We start from the raw sequence: 20,047 nt of genomic DNA, 5'->3' as shown, positions 1-20,047 counted from the left end.
TAGGTACTAAAAGAATTTATTACCTTTATTACCCACCTAAGGTGACCTGTTGAACATATTGTAACTAACTACTACGCCGTTAATATTCATGGGTTTTATTTTTATTAAAAATATGAGAAATTTTTAAAATCTTCGCTTGAAACTGGACCAATTAAATTCAAACAATTTCGATATCAATATTATGATATTCATCACATGATATTTTTAAACATAGGTACGCTTTTGACAATTTATAAAAGCAATGTAATAAAATAATACCTTCAAAGCGATGTCTCCTGTGTCCAAATCGTCGATAAAGATGTGTCCATCGATAGGAGCCAGGCGGAACAGAGCCGCTATGAGCGACGACTTGCCCGCACCAGTGCGTCCTACTACACCAACCTAAAATAATTTTGTCCATAATAGGTATAATTTCGATCAACTATAAGACTATAATCTATATCATACACAATCGTGTTTTAACAAAATTTTATTCGAGCTTATTAATTAAGTGGAGATCATTACATTTGCAATTTTACGAGAATTTGAATGAAGTCAAGCACTTGGAATTTATTCCAAGTAAAAATACCTGACATACTACTTAACTTGGAGTTTGTTCCAAGTAAAAATACCTGAAGCGGTTTTAAAAGTCACATTATTAATACAAATAGCGCCCGGCAAACTTCTTGGACAAAAAGTAGCGTGGTTTAAACAAACTTAAACTAGATGCGCAAACATCCCCTGTTTGCGCATCAAGTTTAAGTATATTTTTAATTTTTATATGTGCAAGGTTAGTTACCCACAATGTTAAAAAGTGGTCAAGTTACGTGCCGGCAACAAGACCAGGAGAATTGTTATTGCATAGTGCATACCTTCCATCCACTCTCAATCACGATATTCAAATTCTTCAACACAGGTTCGCTTTCCGCATCATATCGTAAATATAGATCCTTAAAAACTAGTCTTGCTCGTTGCGGCCACTCCTTTGGCGGGGAAACCCCTTCTAACTTCTCCAGAGGCAGCTTCGTGTATTGTATGACTCGCTCCACGCTTATCATTTGTGATATTGCTTCAGTTGTTTGTTTAATGCCGTGTTGCATCATGTTTACAAGAATTAAACCTTGACTGAGAGCCAGACCAACGTTTCCAGATTTTGTTGTAGCTGAAAATAATTTATCTAATATGTATTTTTGTTTTTTGCTATATATATTTTAACAAACAATCTAGGTATTTAAATTTTCCCGCATCGTTAGTACACGGTAAGGTTTTAATCGGTATAATCCCACATAACCCACGGCTCTTTTCTCGGGAACCCAAGGAAGATTTCCCCACTTAAAAAAAGTTATTTAAAAAAAATATTTTTCTTACCGTCATCGGATAACAGGAAAGTATAGGCAACAACAACCACATACCCCGCTGATATCAAACTCAAATAAATTGCGAAAGTTGTATTGGTGATAAGTGATAAGTACCTGAGAAAAAAATTAAAAGATATGAGTTTGGAAACTTTTAACCTAGTTACATGTGCGAAATATTATTTTGACAGTCTGCCCTAGAAAAATGATCGATCTCAAAAATTTTATCAAAAACGTACTCCAGTGTGTTTTTCATCCGATAGTTATTGGTTTATCTTATTTTATCTTAATTCATAGAGTTAAGTATGTCAAATATCAATAAATAATATAATATAATCGCTCCGGTGTGGAGTACTGCTCTCATCTTTGGGCAGGTGCAGCTAAATATCAACTCAACGCTTTGGACTCCATCGAAAAACGAGCGATTAGACTCATTGCAAATGAATCCTTAACCACATGCAAACTGCATAGTCTGGAACATCGTCGGAACGTAGCCAGTTTGGCGGTTTTTTTACAGAATCTTTCACGGCGAATGTGCTGAAGAACTGCATAACCTGTTGCCAGCTTCTCCTTTTTATCATCGAGGGACTCGACGCCGGGCCGGTCTCCACCCTTATGTCATCGACATCCCACCCATACGCACTAAGCGATTCGCTTCTTCTTTTCTTATGCGTACTAGTAAGGAGTGGAACAATCTTCCGGCTTCCGTTTTTCCCAGAAACTACAATCTGGATTTATTCAAGAGAAATGTGAATAGACACTTATTAGGCAAACATGCTCCATCCTAGACCACGCTTGTCGCTTTCCATCAGGCGAAGCGATGGTCAAATGCTTGCCTAATCCTAACATAAAAAAAAAAAAAAAAAAAAATATTTTTTTACAACACTTCAATCTTGCAATTTATCATGTGTCACAAATAAGCAAACATATCTAGACACAATAAACTTTCCATGAACATAAAAAAAAATTGGTTGTCTGTAAAGTCGGTTTACTGACGATAGTTGAACGTGACAACGTCCGATTGTGCTACTTTGTCGCTCGTTCCACGCTCTCGCTCGCACTTCAAGCCTTACATGGAACGCCTCAGAGCGAGGTAACGCCGCATGAGTCATGTTTTTTCGTGCGTGCAGCTGGCTCTATCGAATTATAAGACGTTGTCACGTCAAAAAAAAACTAAAAATCACATACCAAGAAGCAGTATGAACATCTTGTTTATCATCGAACTGTATACGCAGCATGTGTTGTGCGTTGCACGCCCGTACTGTAGCGAGCCCCGCCATGCTCGCCGACACGTGCGAGAACACGGGACTGCGGGTCACGCCTTCCACCCTGTGGGATTTACATGTTTCTTTTTGAAGTGCAAAACTTCTTTAGCGGCGTTGGGTATAAAATCTTAAACTCGCGTCAGGACACGTGACCCTGATCGAAAAAGCGTAAGACGGATGGATATCAAACATGCTCAACGTTAATAATCAAGTTTTCACTTCTGCCGGCACTCCCGGAGTGCAACCCGTCTTTTTTTTGCTAAATCTATACTAATATTATAAAGCTGAAGAGTTTGTTTGTTTGAACGCGCTAATCTCGGGAACTACTGGTCCGATTTGAAAAATTCTTTCGGTGTTAGATAGCCCATTTATTGAAGAAGGCTATATAGGCTTTATCATCTCGCTAAGACCAACAGGAGCAGAGCACTGCGAGTAAAACCGCGGAGCACAGCTAGTTTATTTATAAAGGTCTAAGAGTTATGTAATGATCACGCCCTCCACCCTGTGGGAGTTGTTTAAATATAAATGTTTCTTGTTGTTTTGCTAAATTTCTTTTTAATACTAGATCCAATGATCCATGGTAGTTGTGTAATGCTTTGTGAAAGTTTCTTGTAATTTTTCTAAATGTCTTTAAACTAGTCGTTAGAGTTATGTAGGTACTGTTTGGTAATGGCTTTGTAAGTTTTCACTTCTAATGATGTGAGATTAAAATAAATAGATATTGAATTGAATTAATAGTGCTTTGAGTCATCATGGCAACTCCCTGTACATCATTTATGTTTGTTTACTCTCCATGCAAAATTTTATTGCAAAGTTGTTTTTTGCTATTCGGCACGTAGATAACCTCATTATCTATTTGCGTTTCACAGAACGTAATAAAGCAATAATATTTGTAGGATGTTAGGGCACACAGGCAACAATATTAATAATGAATATGCATGCTACCTTCGTATCTTATCTATAAATACCTAACCTAGATTAACAATATTAAATATAGGTGAAGGTAAAGGAATCTTTTATCATAATGGTTTTAAGACAAATCGTCGCGGAATTTTTGTGACACCTGAATAAATTGGCTACATAATACACCTACATATAATATTTAGAAAATTTTCCCTCATAATTCGTTATATTACTCTAATCCCTATTTCAGTGCTAATTTGAATAGTGTCGTAGATACGGAACAACTTATATAGCATCTAATTAAGAAGATTATTCATTGTATTTAAATTATCATAAGGCCGTTTGCTCTCGGCTTATTCTGCACTAGATCTGGTCGTAAAATGAGCTAAGTGCTAATTGTAAATATTTATATGTTATGTTTGTAAACTTTATTCGCATATTTCATTGTGATAAGAAGGCTTTAGCTTCGACATTTTTATACGGACAAAGATCTTGCTATAAACATAAGTACACAAGATATAGGTTAATCATAAAGTAGAATGTTATTGTTAGTTTGCACCGGATCAACTAAGTACCTACTTAGGTATTTTTTTATCTTTTATTGAGAGTTTATTTCACTTACCTTTTTATAGCTTGAGCTGTAGCGAGGTATACTAGAGTCCATAGGTACATTAGAATGCCGCAGATTATCGTTGTAAACAACATGTACGGACTAACAATGGCCACCATAATAATTATACCCGCCATTACCATGAATACCTGCAAAATCATAATTTTCCATGACCTTGGTACGAGAATAGAATTATCTGAACGTTTATTTTATGTAATGAAAATGATGTGTCATTAAGTGTATATGGGATATTATCTATGTACTTCTCTTTATTTTACATAAATAGTTTTTAGGCAATAATACTAATACTATAAGTAAAACGTTGTAGATAGGTTATTAGCGCTCCGCACCGGGAGTGACAATTGTGGCCAATTAGCCACATTTTATTACACATATTAGCCACTTTGACGACTAATCATGTAGTACGCAGTTGTTCACTAACAACACACTTGCAATTTATAATATCATTGGCTTGAAGTATATTGAAAAATTTATTATAATAGGTACCTAGTTTATCACTCACTTGAATACTGTCCAAGAACATTTTGGGCATAGTTTCGTCCACCACGCCCATGTCTTTCGAGAATCGATTTAGGATTCGTCCCGACGGGTTCGTGTCGAAGAAACGCATCGTCGCTGCGAGAATGTTGCTGAACATCCGATTGTGGAGCCTTATCGAACTCCGCATGCACACGAACAGGAATACTAGCGATCTGAAATATTGTTAAATGGTCAATTTCAAGAATAACCCATTGAGCCCCAAGCGGCCCGATCGGTCCCAGACACAATAGATTTTCTATTGTAAATTGTTAAATGGTCACTTTCAAGAATAACCCATTGAGCCCCAAGCGGCCCGATCGGTCCCAGACACAATAGATTTTCTATTGTAAATTGTTAAATGGTCAATTTCAAGAATAACCCATTGAGCCCCAAGCGGCACGATCGGTCCCAGACACAATAGATTTTCTATTGTAAATTGTTAAATGGTCAATTTCAAGAATAACTCATTGAGCTCCAAGCGGCCCGATCGGTCCCAGACACAATAGATTTTCTATTGTAAATTGTTAAATGGTCAATTTCAAGAATAACCCATTGAGCCCCAAGCGGCCCGATCGGTCCCAGACACAATAGATTTTCTATTGTGTCTGTGGTTCCGGGGCCTGAGTTAATACCAATAATAATATTATGTAAAGTTAATTTATGACAAGTACCTAGTCTATAATATAATTTTGTGTCTGCCTGTTAGTTTGTTTCGGTTAATCTCAGTAACGGCTGGATAGATTTTGAAGACATTTATAACTTTCACTGGCAGATAGCTGATGTACGAAGGAGTAACTACTGTCTACTACTTAGGCAACTTTATTTTTCCACACGGCCGAAGTCGCGGGACCAGCTATAGTACCTACCTATTTAATTTGTCATCAGATAAAACACAGAAAGCTTTACAACTACAAAATTTGTACATAGATTGGATGATGTGTGATTTTTTTTAAGATTCAAAAAGTTATGCATATTGGACATAGGCAAATATAATTATCTATGTATTTCACTTTTCGCATAAGTACTTTATATGTATGAGTGTAGGTCAATACAAAGTCATGTTGGTGACCTTGATTTGACCTAGACACAAAAATTGCAATCTTTTAAACGTAACGTCATCGATAGTGGCGTAACGAGAATAAGTACCTTGAGAAGCCAAAAGAGCAGTGATAATCTGAATATATAAAATTAAACCTTAATCATTCAGGAATAAAGAGGTTTTAACTACGAAAAACCCCCAAATTTTAAGTTTGTATTTCCCATATTTATGTAAATCATTTCACGTGTGCGTTAATTTCCTAAGACGTCTTTAAAAATACTATTAATTAGTTAAGAGAGAGTTAGAGAGTTAGAGGAGAGAAAACTTTATAACCCTAATAAGAATAAAAGTGCAATGACTCGAATAGCTGCAGTTATTCGTTTAATAAAACTATCATCAAGAACATTTATTCCGTGCATTGAGTGTCTATGCAATATATTTGCATGGGGCATTGATAACAGTGCGTATAGCAGGGGCGTGCACAGAGTTTTTGGACAGGGTAGGCAGAAATATTGTAATGATATTAAGTCATAAAAACTAATATTTCATATTGCAGTACTGATATTTGATTGGAGATAGGTACGTAGTATTTCCGCAAAATAATGGAAAACATATTTCGAACATAGGTCATATCCATACTAAATATGTAGGTACTAATATTATAAATGCGAAAGTAACTCTGTCTGTCTGTCTGTTACTCAATCACGCCTAAACTACTGAACCAATTTGCATGAAATTTGGTATGGAGATATTTTGATACCCGAGAAAGGACATAGCTACCTTTTATTGCAAAATATGTACCACGAGCGAAGCCGGGGCGGACCACTAGTTATCTATAAAATAATTGTCAAAGTAGGTATGATATCCTAACAAGTATTCTATATTATGAAATTAATGATTAACTTTACCTTTGTGTATTACAAATTCCGGTATAGATTAGATCGGCCTTTTTCCTATCACTCTCTGTTTGATAAAAGTTTATTCATAAAACAAAAATAAGAATTTTTCGTTAAATTAGGTATAGATACCTTATTATCTTACAAAATACACTGATTATATACATAATCTATTTAGTTACTCTCAAAACACTTCACTTGCAAATTGTCGTAGTAAACATTATTAATTTTCTCAAAAAACAAATTTAACCTCAAAGTAAACGTTTGTTATTTCCAAAACAAAACAAACGAATAATGATACTATTTGCAGATGGTCTTTACGGTTTACCGCTACAAATTTGTATAAATTATCACACTTCTTAAATTGGTCGCATATTCAACTTCAGTTTCAACTTTCGATGTAGTTCCAAATTCGGTTCGTACTTAGTTCGTATATCTTCGTAAAAAGACACTGCCTACCTTGTGTGCTTGTGTGCGTGGTTTTATAACATCAGTGTGCCGTGTTTATAGGCACGCACACATATAAAATATGCGTAGACACGCAGAGCACACATATAAAAACTTAGACACGGATAGTTTGTGTCTTTGCCGTCCCGTGACGTACTGGGTCCTGTGGCGGCGCTAGTGCAGCGCATGAATAGTGACTTGAGCCGATAGAAATTAGATAATAATGCTACCAAAATACCGATAGATGGATCTAAAATATATTTGAAATATATTTTTATTTCATAATTACTTACATGGCGCAATTAATAAAATTTAATGACGCTGTGAATTTCATTTATGCATATTAAGTAAATATTGATCAGAGTTTGGTAAATGGTAGGGTAGGCAGTGTCTTTATGTCTTTATGGAATGCACGCCACTGGCGTATAGCATATTTATTCTAGATATTACTTGGTAAATTATTATGTATTAATCATTCGCTACTTATTTGGTAATAAGTTATAACTGAGGTTAAGTTGAAGAGGAATACACCGGCACAGGAGTAGAAGTTCCGCGAGTCCTTCATACGGGAATAGGTAATATTTAAATTTTAAAGTATGCCTTTTATATTTGAAAATGGGGTCTGATGCATTCAACCCATTGAGCCCCGAGCGGCCCGATCGGGCCACGACACAATAGATTTTCTATTGTGTCTGTGATTCCGGGGCCTGAGTTATTAACAAATAATATGTAGGTATATCGATTTGTTTATGGGCTATTAATTAACAAAACTTATATCTTACATTAAATTGTATATACCCTCTACCTCTACACCTTTGTAGGTATATTAGTATTTGCCGGGAATCGAACGCAAATCGCCTCAGTTCATCGTTCAGCTAACTAATAAGTACCTATAGTATTATATTATCTGTGTTACGTATAAAAAATTGGTGATCAATCAGTGCTCCGTAAAATAAAATAAATGTTTATTTGTCTACTTATCGTAGCTTCCCGTCCTTGACTGAGTCGTGCATTACAAAAATAAGTATGTACCATATAGATACGTCATACATAATATATGCATACATAGGTACATTAAGCAGAAAATCTTCATATATAATCTTCTTATATATAAAAATGAATCGCAAAATGTGTTGGTAAGCGCATAACTCGAGAACGGCTGAACCGATTTCGATAATTCTTTTTTTATAATATTCCTTGAAGTACGAGGATGGTTCTTATGTAGAGAAAACGTAAATATTATGTACCACGGGCGAAGCCGGGGCGGACCGCTAGTATACTATATAATCTATGTATTTCTATTGAAGAAAACGATCAAGATTTATTACTCTATACGTGCCATTGATACGTGCGGAGTTATTTTCGCATTTATCACAGAAAATAAAGCAATTATTTGCCTATAAACGAATGCTAATTAACAACGCTTATTGAAATTTGAGATTTACATATTTCTATTCATTTTTGAACATTTGTATAAATAACGGAGCAAATCTTTAAAGACATAAAAATAAACCAACCCAAGGCCCCAAAATAATTTTGCTTTGTTTAAAGCAAACTATATCGCACATCCATGACTACTTAATTATATACAAAGTAGGACAAAGTTATTTTTACGAATGATGAATAGCGTTTTATCAAGTCTTATGCTAATGACACAAAGGAGACAAAAACATATATATATTAATACTAGCGGCCCGCCCCGGCTTCGCCCGTGGTACATATGAAAAATAGATGTTGGCCGATTCTCAGACTTACCCGATATGCACAGAAAATTTCATGAGAATCGGTCCACCCGTTTCCGAGGAGTATGCAGACTAACATTGTGACACGAGAATTTTATATATAAGATTTAATACAAAGATATATAGATAATTTTACTAACCTTCCAGTAGTAAACAAAATACAGCCTACAATAGCAGCCGCCCATACATAAATATAGTACGAGTGGTCGAACGGTTGGTCGTGCGATGTTATATTCTGCATTGTGATTGCTGTTTTCATCATTGTACCAATAACGGTGAGATTTGGGTTCATTGTAGTCGTAGATTCAGTGGCTACTAGAAGCGACGCATCAGTAGTCACATCCAGTACTGATAGAGTATCATTTACATCTGTGCTGTTTGGACTATCCGTCATGTTTCCTAATGAATATACTTCGAATTCGTGCGTCGCTTCTACGTCATTCATCCTGCGAAATAATTATGGAGAATTAAAAGCATGTTTTAAGAAAGATGCTGAAATTTGTGAAAAAATTACATTAATAAGATATACATGTGAGAGAATTATAACAGAGTAGTTGTTATGTGACTATACCTTCCTATTACAATGTACTCTATGATGTACAACATAATGTCGATATTGAATTGATAAGAAATGCATGGGGTTACGGGCCATGCTATGGTTTATATTCCTTGAGTCAGTAGCTCGATGTAGTCTCGGTACTACCATCGACCACGCAAGGTGTGCGCACTGAGTCATTATTTAATATTATGTCACATATCTACCTAATTATAATTAATTATGGAGAGTTATTTAAATTCTCCGACATACATATACAGGCATTATGATTATTATTAATCGTTCCCTTACTAAGACGCCAGGGCGTCGTCGCCGGTTACATTAATCCAACAATACGAATAACAAGAAAATGTCCAAGCAGGCGATGTTGCCAAACCGTCATATTATTATCTCCTTGGATATTTTGTCGGATAGCGACGTCGCTATGGCGCTTTATCATAGGTATGGTTTTATGAAGAAGAGTAATGTAAATTACAATCAATGAATAACCAAATGTACCGTTGAATTTTATTTTAGGAACAGTTTCGTACGTTCAATAATTTATTTAAAAAATAACCCTATAAGTTATAACCGATAAAATAAATAAGTTAATAATAGAAGTAAAAATAATCAATTACCAGTGGGTCAGCCAAAGATCACCAGCCGAGGTCACAAGCTGTGCGAGGAGAATAAAGAAAATCGTAAAGATAAGAAGTGACCAGCTGCCGCCCGCATGGAAGTATTTCCTGTAGATCGAAGTTGGCACCCGACCTGTAGGGGAATGGAAATGTTAATACTGTTCAATATTTATGCGATCCTGGTAGCTGAAATAGGAAAATAGGGAATAGGTCCCTACTACCTTGGAATAAGTAAATTCTGCATATGAGTACTTTAAATTGATATTTGTCTATTTTATGATAAGAAAATTTATAGATCTCTTGATAGGTACCTACATATTGCATACAGTTTCATATGATTGTTTTCATTTGGGTTATGGTCACCAAATCAAAGATTCTGAGAATCTTTGACTCTACCAAGGAGACGTTCAGAAATTGATACTTAATTATAAATTGACAATAAATTTAATATGAGTTTATTAACATTCATCTACTTCAGTGAAAAATAAAGGTAAAGAATCTAAGATAATTTTATATTCCACTCGATGACTCCGCATGATTAAAATGCTTCAAATGATGATAAAGCAACTATGACCTCAAGTTATGGCTCAATCATATAATATTGACATTTCATTATGTTTCAAATAAAATATAAATAAGTATGTATAAAAAGTTGATAACTATACTAGCTATCTAGATATGGCCGCTCGTTTGCGTGGGATCTTGAGACGCACGATTACGATAAGAAGTTTCTTCCAGTGGAAAACCCATATAAACATAAATAACCATAAGTACTTTAAAAAAATATATATTTTCAGAGATGAATATTGCATGATAAGCAATAACATAGAATATTTCAAGACGCAAATATATGTACAATCATTGTTTATGTTTAAAATTATCCGATTTTTAAACGTCATCGTTTTCTGAATTATTTCTGATTGTAAGAATATAAATTGATTTTGTGCGATGAATTGGCAATATTGCTATAATATTATAGCAATATTTTATGTTAAAAAAAAAACAGTTAACTAAATATATAATATATTTTATATATTTTTATGTTTTGCATAGTCATGCTCGTACCCAGTGTTCAAAGTTGTCGCTGTACAATGTCATATGCAGGGAATATTTAATAAAATATACGCTCGACTTTATCAGCACTTGATTGACGTGATTTAATATAAGCACGTGCCTATTTCGTTATTTATCAGTTCACTGTTCATTTCGAATAATTAACATGATAGTAAAATATAGGTTAATATTACGTATCATAAAGTTACAAGTCATAATAATTTCAGTTATAACTTTGTCAAATATCTTTAATATCAATGTAATATGCAACACTTAAATTTTTTATTACTTTTTAAAGCGTATCTACCTATAGCTTGCTTCATTATTATAACTACTATAAGTGAAGATCATAGTATAATAAATAATAATGTGTACTCTAGTGTAGGACGTTATTTTCTTACCTTTTTCCATCAATTCAGCAGTTTCCTGAGGTTCCTCCTCAGGTTCCATTGTCGCATCTAATGTCGTACTCACACTCGATACTTGTGACTGAAATATTTTAATAGATTGTAACACTTTTATCTCTATTAACCCATTAGAGCATAACGTTCGATAAATCGGACGTCAATAAAATCGTTATTTTAGGAGTATTATATATTTTACTCAAGATTTATCTTTATAAAACAGTTGTTGAATATATTTTCAAACTCGGAAACACTGTTGTTATAAAATATATGTCGGAGTATTGATTTATTCAGTTGGTATTAACGCCATCTATTGGTAAAGTTGTGAGTATTTTTAATATTGACGCAGTAAGACTTGAAGTTTTAACGAATGAATTTATGACAATGACAAGTGACAATGACATTTTCCTTGAGTCAGTAGTTTGGTAGGTTGGGGGGTGTCAACTGTCAGTTCGAACGACACTTGCCGCCCGACAGCCAACCGCGCCAGTTGTGCGCACTGATTCTTTTTATTATTTACGATCATGGCGGACGTTGAAATTAATCGCGAGGAATCTCCGAAAGCAGCGGTGGGATCTGACCATCATTCCTCCAGTGTATTTAACCGACACCCTGCTACTACGAGCGAGACATATTTCCGAGAATCGGCGAACCAATCCGCCGAATCAGATACTCCACCAACTGGCTACGTGGAATACTCCACCAACAAGCTGGCGATGATCGATCGACTGGAGACAGCGTGAGCGAGGCGAACGAGATCGAAGTCGTCATGTCAGGTATCTCTGACGATCAGGTACGATCAGATTTATTAAAAAAATCCCCCACGGACTTTGTAACATTAGATAGACACGTTGCTACCTACCCTCAAATTAATAAAAATAATAAACGACCTTCAACTTCGAGCTCTTTTTGTAGTGACTTTAAGCAGCGTTAAATTGAAACAAATGACCATGTTATGTGCCACAATTGCGGCAAAATGGGGCACTATAAGCGAAGTTGTAAATTCCGTCCGCACACTAAGGTTTCACATTCGGAAACGTTTTAATTAAAATGTTCCCCGCCTGTCGATAAAAATGTTCAGCGCACTTATTGTTGCAAATTGCTGCATACAGAGCAGGTGTGTTTCTCTAAACAACGAGACGAAAAAAAAAAAAAAAAGTAATGATACAAAGTCCGTTATTATGTGTGTGTCTAGTCAGAATCGCCGCTTGTTAAAATTATTGTTGGTAGATTTCAATTACAAGCCCTCGTAGATAGTGTATCTAACTTCTCGCTCATTCGTAAACCTATCGCTGACGTTATGACCGGTGTACGAGATTTTTTTTATTTTACGCGTTTAACTGGTATTGGCTCCACTTCCGCTCAGTCTTATTTCCGTATTACTTTGCCTATAGAGATTGATGATGTTCACTTAGAGGTTGATTTTTTTGGTGGTAGACTCTCAGGCTTAAGCCTGAGGTAAACCTCATGACGTCATTGTAGGGTGGGATGTTTTTACGCGACTCGGGGTAAACTTAATAATTAAAAATAAAGACGTTCACGTTTCTCGCGATGTTCGTGCGCACGTTTGTGCTTTGCAAAGTGCCGATATAGAAGCAATCGATACCTACCTTACATACATCCAAGATATTGCTCGTTTACGTGCTATTATTGAAAATTTTAATGAAAACTTCGTAAAGGGGAACTCTCAGACGGTCGTAACAACAGGTGAGATGGAAATTAGATTATAAGATCCGAACAAAATAGTGCAGCGTCAACCTTATCGCCTGGCCCCCGCCGAACGCAAGGCCATGATTGACATAATAGTTGACCTCCAGTCTAAAAACATTATCAGCGAAAGTACGTCACCATTTTCAAGCCCGGCGATCCTCGTGAAGAAGAAGGATGGCTCTGACAGGTTGTGTATTGATTTTCGTGAGCTGAATTCGAATACCTTGCGCAATATGTGTGTCATGAAAAGCTGAGTTAATATCCTATGAGTTTACCAGAAATGTCTAATCAATTTGATGATTTGTAATAAGAGTGAGTTTTATTTTTCTAATCGGCTTTAAAAATTAATAATTAAATATTGAGTTATGTTAAAATAAAATTATTAGTCGCCAAAGTAAACGGCATTTGTTGAGATACACGATTGTATTTATTATGTCGACGGTTGCGATATGATGATTTTTCCATTATTTTTGTTGTTGGTGTTTTGGTTAGTAGAAATGTTTACAATTTATTTTGTTGATCAATGCTAATAAAGGATCGCATCCCTAGACGCTTGTTTCTTTTTCCTTTCCTAAGAGGAGCTGATGGCGTAAATTTAGCATTGGAAGCTCCGCGCTTCATGCGAGAGTTTAGCGTTGGAAGCCCTGCGCTTCACGCGTAAATTAAACATTCGAAGCTCCGCGCTTCATGTGTTGGCCTTACATTGGAAGCTCCGCGCTTCATGTGTTGGCACTACATTGGAAGCTTTGCGCTTCATGTATTGGCTCTATTTACATTGGTACTACATTGGAAGCTCCGCGCTTCGTGTGTTTGCTCTAACTACATTGGAAGCTCCGCGCTTCATGTATTGGCTCTATCTACATTGGAAGCTCCGCGTTTCGTGTGTTGGCTCTACATTGGAAGCTCCGCGCTTCATGTGTTGGCTCAATGTACATTGGAAGCTTCGCGCTTCGTATGTTGGCTCTATCTACATTGGAAGCTCCGCGCTTCATGTGTTGGTTCTATCCACATGGGAAGCTTCGCGCTTCATGTGTTGGCTCTATCTACATTGGAAGCTTCGCGCTTCGTGTATTGGTTCTATCTACATTGGAAGCTTCGCGCTTCATGTGTTGGCTCTATCTACATTGGAAGCTCCGCGCTTCATGTGTTTGCTCTATCTACATTGGAAGCTCCGCGCTTCATGTGTTTGCTCTAACTACATTGGAAGCTTCGCGCTTCATGTGTTTGCTCTAACTACATTGGAAGCTTCGCGCTTCATGTGTTTGCTCTATCTACATTGGAAGCTTCGCGCTTCATGTGTTGGCTCTATCTACATTGGAAGCTCCGCGCTTCATGTGTTTGCTCTAACTACATTGGAAGCTTCGCGCTTCATGTGTTTGCTCTAACTACATTGGAAGCTTCGTGCTTCATGTGTTTGCTCTATCTACATTGGAAGCTTCGCGCTTCATTTGTTTGCTCTATCTACATTGGAAGCTTCGCGCTTCATGTGTTTGCTCTATCTACATTGGAAGCTTCGCGCTTCATGTGTTGACTCTACATGGGAAGCTCCGCGCTTCATGTGTTGACTCTACATGGGAAGCTTCGCGCTTTATGTGTTTGCTCTATCTACATTGGAAGCTTCGCGCTTCATGTGTTTGCTCTATCTACATTGGAAGCTTCGCGCTTCATGTGTTTGCTCTATCTACATTGGAAGCTTCGCGCTTCATGTGTTGACTCTACATGGGAAGCTCCGCGCTTCATGTGTTGACTCTACATGGGAAGCTTCGCGCTTTATGTACGCTACGTTGCTGCTACGTTACAAACTTTGACGCAAAGTTGTGATCAGAGCTAAATAGGCTTAGAAATCGCGCGAGAACGCGCTTATTGTCAGAATGGCCGTGTCGGAGTATTGATTTATTCAGTTGGTATTAACGCCATCTATTGGTAAAGTTGTGAGTATTTTTAATATTGACGCAGTAAGACTTGAAGTTTTAACGAATGAATTTATGACAATGACAAGTGACAATGACATTTTCCTTGAGTCAGTAGTTTGGTAGGTTGGGGGGTGTCAACTGTCAGTTCGAACGACACTTGCCGCCCGACAGCCAACCGCGCCAGTTGTGCGCACTGATTCTTTTTATTATTTACGATCATGGCGGACGTTGAAATTAATCGCGAGGAATCTCCGAAATATATTAACGCGCATGCGTGACAGCTGTCAATTCGTAAAATGGCGGCACGTGGTCAAAATTCTTCGCGGCGAAGGTAAGATTATTTTGTGTTTTTATTATATTTTTTTTAGTGTTATGGGTGATAAATGGATATTTTGATTGCTAAACTATTCGACTATTTATTTTCAATGTAATTTTTACGTAGCCACTGTCATTTTGAATACTATGCTTGCGAATTTCGTACCGTCCGATTTATCGCACGTTATGCATTGTGGGCACTGCATGTCGTGTTTTGTTGAATTGTTACAGGTTACAAGTTCATGAAATATTATCTGCTTTGGAGTGTGAGGAGGTTGATGATTATACAGAAAATATAATTTACGTTGAGCCCCCCATCAAGAATGCCGATCAGGTCACTGACGAAGACAGTGACCTGATCGGATCGGATTCTCAGCCTAATTACATTGAGCAAACTTCCGCCTAACAGTGGCATAAAATTGTTTTTCAACAATTATTTTACGTCTTTGAGCCTGATGAGACACCTGAAGGAGCTTGGCTATTATGCTACAGGGGCCTTGAGAGCTAATCGCACTGAGAACTGCCCGGTCAAAGACGTCAAAAAATTCAAGAAGGAGGTGCGAGGTTATTACGATTCGGTAACCGGCATACGAAGACATCATCAGCTAGTCGGTACTAGCTGATGATGTCTTCGTATGCCGGTGGAATGATAAGAATGTTGTCACAGTAGCCACTAACTTTGAAAATCTAGAAATTGCATCTGCAACCCGCTGGTAAAAAAAAAAGCCAGAGTGCAAGTCCCTCAGCCATCACTTATTTCAAATTACAATAAGTATATGGGTGTAGTAGACAAATGCGACCAGGCTGTTGAAAATTTAAGAACTCGAATGTATATAAAAAAGTGGTGGTGGCCCATATTTGCATATTTAGTAGACGTTTCAGTAGTAAACGCCTGGTTACTTGCTCGGAAGAATGGCTGCACAAGAGACACTGAGTCCTTATTCGTTTTTAGACGTTTCATAGCAAGAAGCTTACTTTCGTCACATGGCATACCACCACATCAAGGTCACAAGCCAGCGAAACCATTATGTACAATGAGGTACGACGGTAAAGTTCATAGGCTGGTTCCAATAAGTACTGAACGTTGGTGTGCAAACCAATGTGGAGGAAAAAGTAAATTTCAGTGTCAGAAATGTGATGTAGGTCTTCACCCGAAATACCACATGGTATATAACATTGTACATTATAATACGTTTATCTTCTGTTGCTTTTTATAATAAATTTCTTCATAAAATCCGTACTTTTATTTCAACCTCCTTTTAACATCAATTGTGTCCGCCATGCATAACGTCCGATTTAGCGGACGGGCTATAATATCTGAACTTTTACATAAACTAAATATTTTATGTAATTTAATCATTAAAGATACTCTAAATGATGATATATTATAGTGATCATAATGAAAAAAGCGCTAATTAACTTTATGCACTAATGGGTTAATAAAAGTTAAATTTTCTCCAAAATATTTGCTTATATATATTTTATAACAACTAACAAGGCAACTAACGCAGAGTATTCACCATTAGCTTGCATCAATGAAGGCAGTTGAATTCATAATACCTATTCCATCAAGTCATGATGTAATTATAACAATCGTTATTGTAATTGTGAATGTATTTTTATTATTTAATAAAATACTGCTATTGCAAATAAAGTACCTGAATGGACATAGCCCTTTGCCTTTGTGCCTGTAAGCGTGCTTCCTCCTCCTGAGAAGGCTCTTCTTCCTCCAACAGTTCCTCAAATAGAGGAGTTTTTGACACCGTTTCAAAGGAACCTTGTATCTCGATTTCACCCTGTTACCAAAATATAAACAAACTATTTATATTTTCGGGATTATTTTATTTATCAACTGCTGATACATTTTGGTAGTACCTAAATTAAAGAAAAATATTGGCCTCCATGAAGTATTTCATCGACGAGTTGATTGATAATTTATGTAATTAAACATTTTCAGAACTATTTCTTTGTTTCTTTCGCATTTTCCAATGATCAAAAGGTCTGCGTTTAGTAAGATACAATGTACTAGTCGTCCGTCGTACTCTGTGGTAATACATGACTTATAACTGTCCCATGACCTACTATGGCAATGCCGCTTAGTGCTTACAATGTATTTAAAATATTATGAAAATATATTCAGCTACACTTAAATCATCAAGTGACTTGTAATTTTATAGGAAAACTTATATTATTTTTAATGAATATTATTAACTACTAGCTTTTTAATTTTATAGTTTTATTTCATAGAAGCGAGCAGTACATGCTCGTAATAACTACATTGATATTCTGTGATATTACTCATTGAACAGTTCATAATAATTACCATTTACCTTAACGTGGTAAATATTGAACACCTTGTACATTGCACTTAATTGTAATGAAATGTAGATGTAATAATTTTTTATATAAATAAAACGCCACATTAATTTTAAATTTATAACGGTTTTAGATACCTAATAATGTAGACCGTACCAAATGCTGTATAAGTAAACGCAAACGGAAAATTATCTCCAAATCAAATACAGTAGCACCTCGTTAAGTCGAACCTCGATAAGTCAAAAACCTCCAAATCTCGAAAAAATGTCTTGTTCCCTTCCCTTCAAACCCGAAAACCTCCGTAACTTGAAATCTCGGCCCTCTGTTAGTCGAAATAATCACCGAGTCCCTCCAAGCCATTTTGGTACATATTTTCACTCTATAACTCGAAAAATTAAATTTGACCTCTGTATCTCGAACATGGCAACATTTTATTTTACAATCTTTATAACTTGATCATTTGGACTTTAACAATTTGCCGACAGTGCAGTACACTATATTGTTTCTTAGAAAATATTTTAGGAGTATACGATAATAAATTTATGACTCACGTAAACACGTGTTTGCATTAAGTAGGTATCTGATGACGAAATTATCGATTCAGTAGCTCAGAAAACCGATACTAATGATTAAGATGACATAGAAGACGTGAATAGTACATGCGCTCCATGCGTTTCCATCAAAGAGGCAAGAACCGCATTGAATACCTTACGAAATTTTATAGAGCAAACCAGTATCTCTGAAGAAGAAGAATTTTCTGTTCTTTATAGATTAGATAATGCTAGAGAACAACCAAATTATCTAAAGCAAAAAAAATACTGACTTTTTTAATGCCATATTTTTTATTTTAAAATGATTTGAAATAATGTTGATTTATAATAAATAAAAACATGTTCGTCACCTCTGCAAGTTGAATTTTAATGTACTTTACCTCTCTAACTCAAAATTTATAAGAATAAACCTCAAACTCTGTATGTCGAATCAAAATCCGCCTAAGTCGAAATCCTCCATAAGTTGAAAACTCTATAACTCGAATTTTTTGGCGTCTCCCTTGATATTCGACTTATAGAGGTGCTACTGTACAATAACATTTGTATTTCTTATCAAGTAGGATAACTTGAAAATTAGAATTTCTGTTCAAATAGAATTATCCTTTATCCTAGAAAATTAACGCGTAACGTAGGACCTGAAATAATCCTTAACTAGGCTTGAAACCTTTTGCTATTATTTCCTAATTGACCGTATCGTTTGATTTTGAACCGTGCGCAAACATACTCGTTTACATAATAATATTACAGTTTGTAATTCATAAAAGGTATCCGATAATAGCGTGGATAATAGTAATTTACACATACAATAGGTAAAAGAATTTAATCAGTTTTAATGTGATTAAAAAATCGCATGAATTTGCATTATTTCTACATTTTAACTTTTTTAATAAAATATGATTATCAAAGTGATCAATTGCAATATGTATTTATTCAATATGCAATCTATTCCCATATTAATGTCGTTTAATTTTTATTCGTTTATCTGACAATAGTTTTTATTCACAGTAATTATTTATGTATACCTACCCCTCGATAATCAATTGATAAAATAAAGTGTATTATTAAATTTTCATTTCGTCTGAATCATTTAAGGCCTTAATAGGGGCTAGCGACCTTGCTAGGTGATTTACAAGGCGGGATCGGGAGACCGGCGCGAATCTACCGTAGTAAAAGTATGTATAAAAATTATTAAAAGATATTTGGATATGGAATCAAAATTTAAAACAACCATGCCCTGTGTTTCAATTTCATAAACACACTGTAAAAACACTACAATAATTGACGTTATATTGACTTAGCGTTTTGGTTTAAAGTCCAAAAATCGACCTCAGTTCATGATTTTTTTTCCAAAAAACCTGATTGTAAAATAAACAAATTAAAACAACCATGCCCTTTATCATATTCGAAACTTTAATATACATTTTTTTGAAGTGAAAACTTCTTTAGCGGTTATGATATGGGTATAAAATCTTAAACTCGCGTCAGGACACGTGGCCTGATTGAAAAAGCGTAAGACGGATGTTTTTTTTTTAGCCCTTATATTCCATGCGTAAGACGGATACCATTCCAAAATATCAAACATGCTCAACGTTAATAATCAAGTTTTCACTTCTGCCGGCACTCCCGGAGTGCAACCCGTCTTTTTTTAGATATGTACATTAAGAATCTAAGAAGAAAAACGGTAATAACTAGAGTTAATTTTCGGTATTAAAAGGGAATTCTACCCGATTCAGGCCTTAAACAAGAAGATGAGATATAACAGACATACATGAAACATAGTTAAAAAAAAAACGATTTGTAAGTATAATTGTATTCCTGTTTAAGATAATCTAATGG

The 20,047-nt window shown here is 35.7% G+C and overlaps 1 protein-coding gene and 1 long non-coding RNA gene across 2 annotated transcripts in view; one reads left to right on the top strand and one right to left on the bottom strand.

Moving 5' to 3' along the window:
* Positions 1-20,047, bottom strand: part of LOC149489836 (ATP-binding cassette subfamily C member 4-like) — a 47,948-nt gene that overhangs the window by 3,065 nt on the left and 24,836 nt on the right. The window contains exons 11-20 of the mRNA XM_089714579.1: positions 17,003-17,140; positions 11,404-11,491; positions 9,950-10,082; positions 8,917-9,222; positions 4,636-4,825; positions 4,125-4,261; positions 2,523-2,663; positions 1,348-1,451; positions 852-1,141; positions 259-381 (exon numbers count right to left, since the gene is read on the bottom strand). Of these exons, the coding sequence (XP_089570705.1) occupies positions 259-381; positions 852-1,141; positions 1,348-1,451; positions 2,523-2,663; positions 4,125-4,261; positions 4,636-4,825; positions 8,917-9,222; positions 9,950-10,082; positions 11,404-11,491; positions 17,003-17,140 (1,650 nt within the window). The remainder of the gene's footprint in view (positions 1-258; positions 382-851; positions 1,142-1,347; positions 1,452-2,522; positions 2,664-4,124; positions 4,262-4,635; positions 4,826-8,916; positions 9,223-9,949; positions 10,083-11,403; positions 11,492-17,002; positions 17,141-20,047) is intronic.
* LOC149489837 (uncharacterized) lies at positions 15,291-16,618 on the top strand. The gene is made up of 2 exons (XR_016318345.1): positions 15,291-15,360; positions 15,576-16,618. It is a non-coding gene; the product is annotated as an uncharacterized LOC149489837 (long non-coding RNA).

The sequence above is a fragment of the Colias philodice genome, chromosome 3 (assembly GCF_061535455.1).
Source record: "Colias philodice isolate Cphi_HAF_F1 chromosome 3, ilColPhil1 Martin Lab GWU primary, whole genome shotgun sequence".
NCBI lineage: Eukaryota > Metazoa > Arthropoda > Insecta > Lepidoptera > Pieridae > Colias > Colias philodice.
The sequence above is the reverse complement of the archived record's forward strand: the minus strand, read 5'-3'. Positions and strand labels throughout refer to the sequence as shown.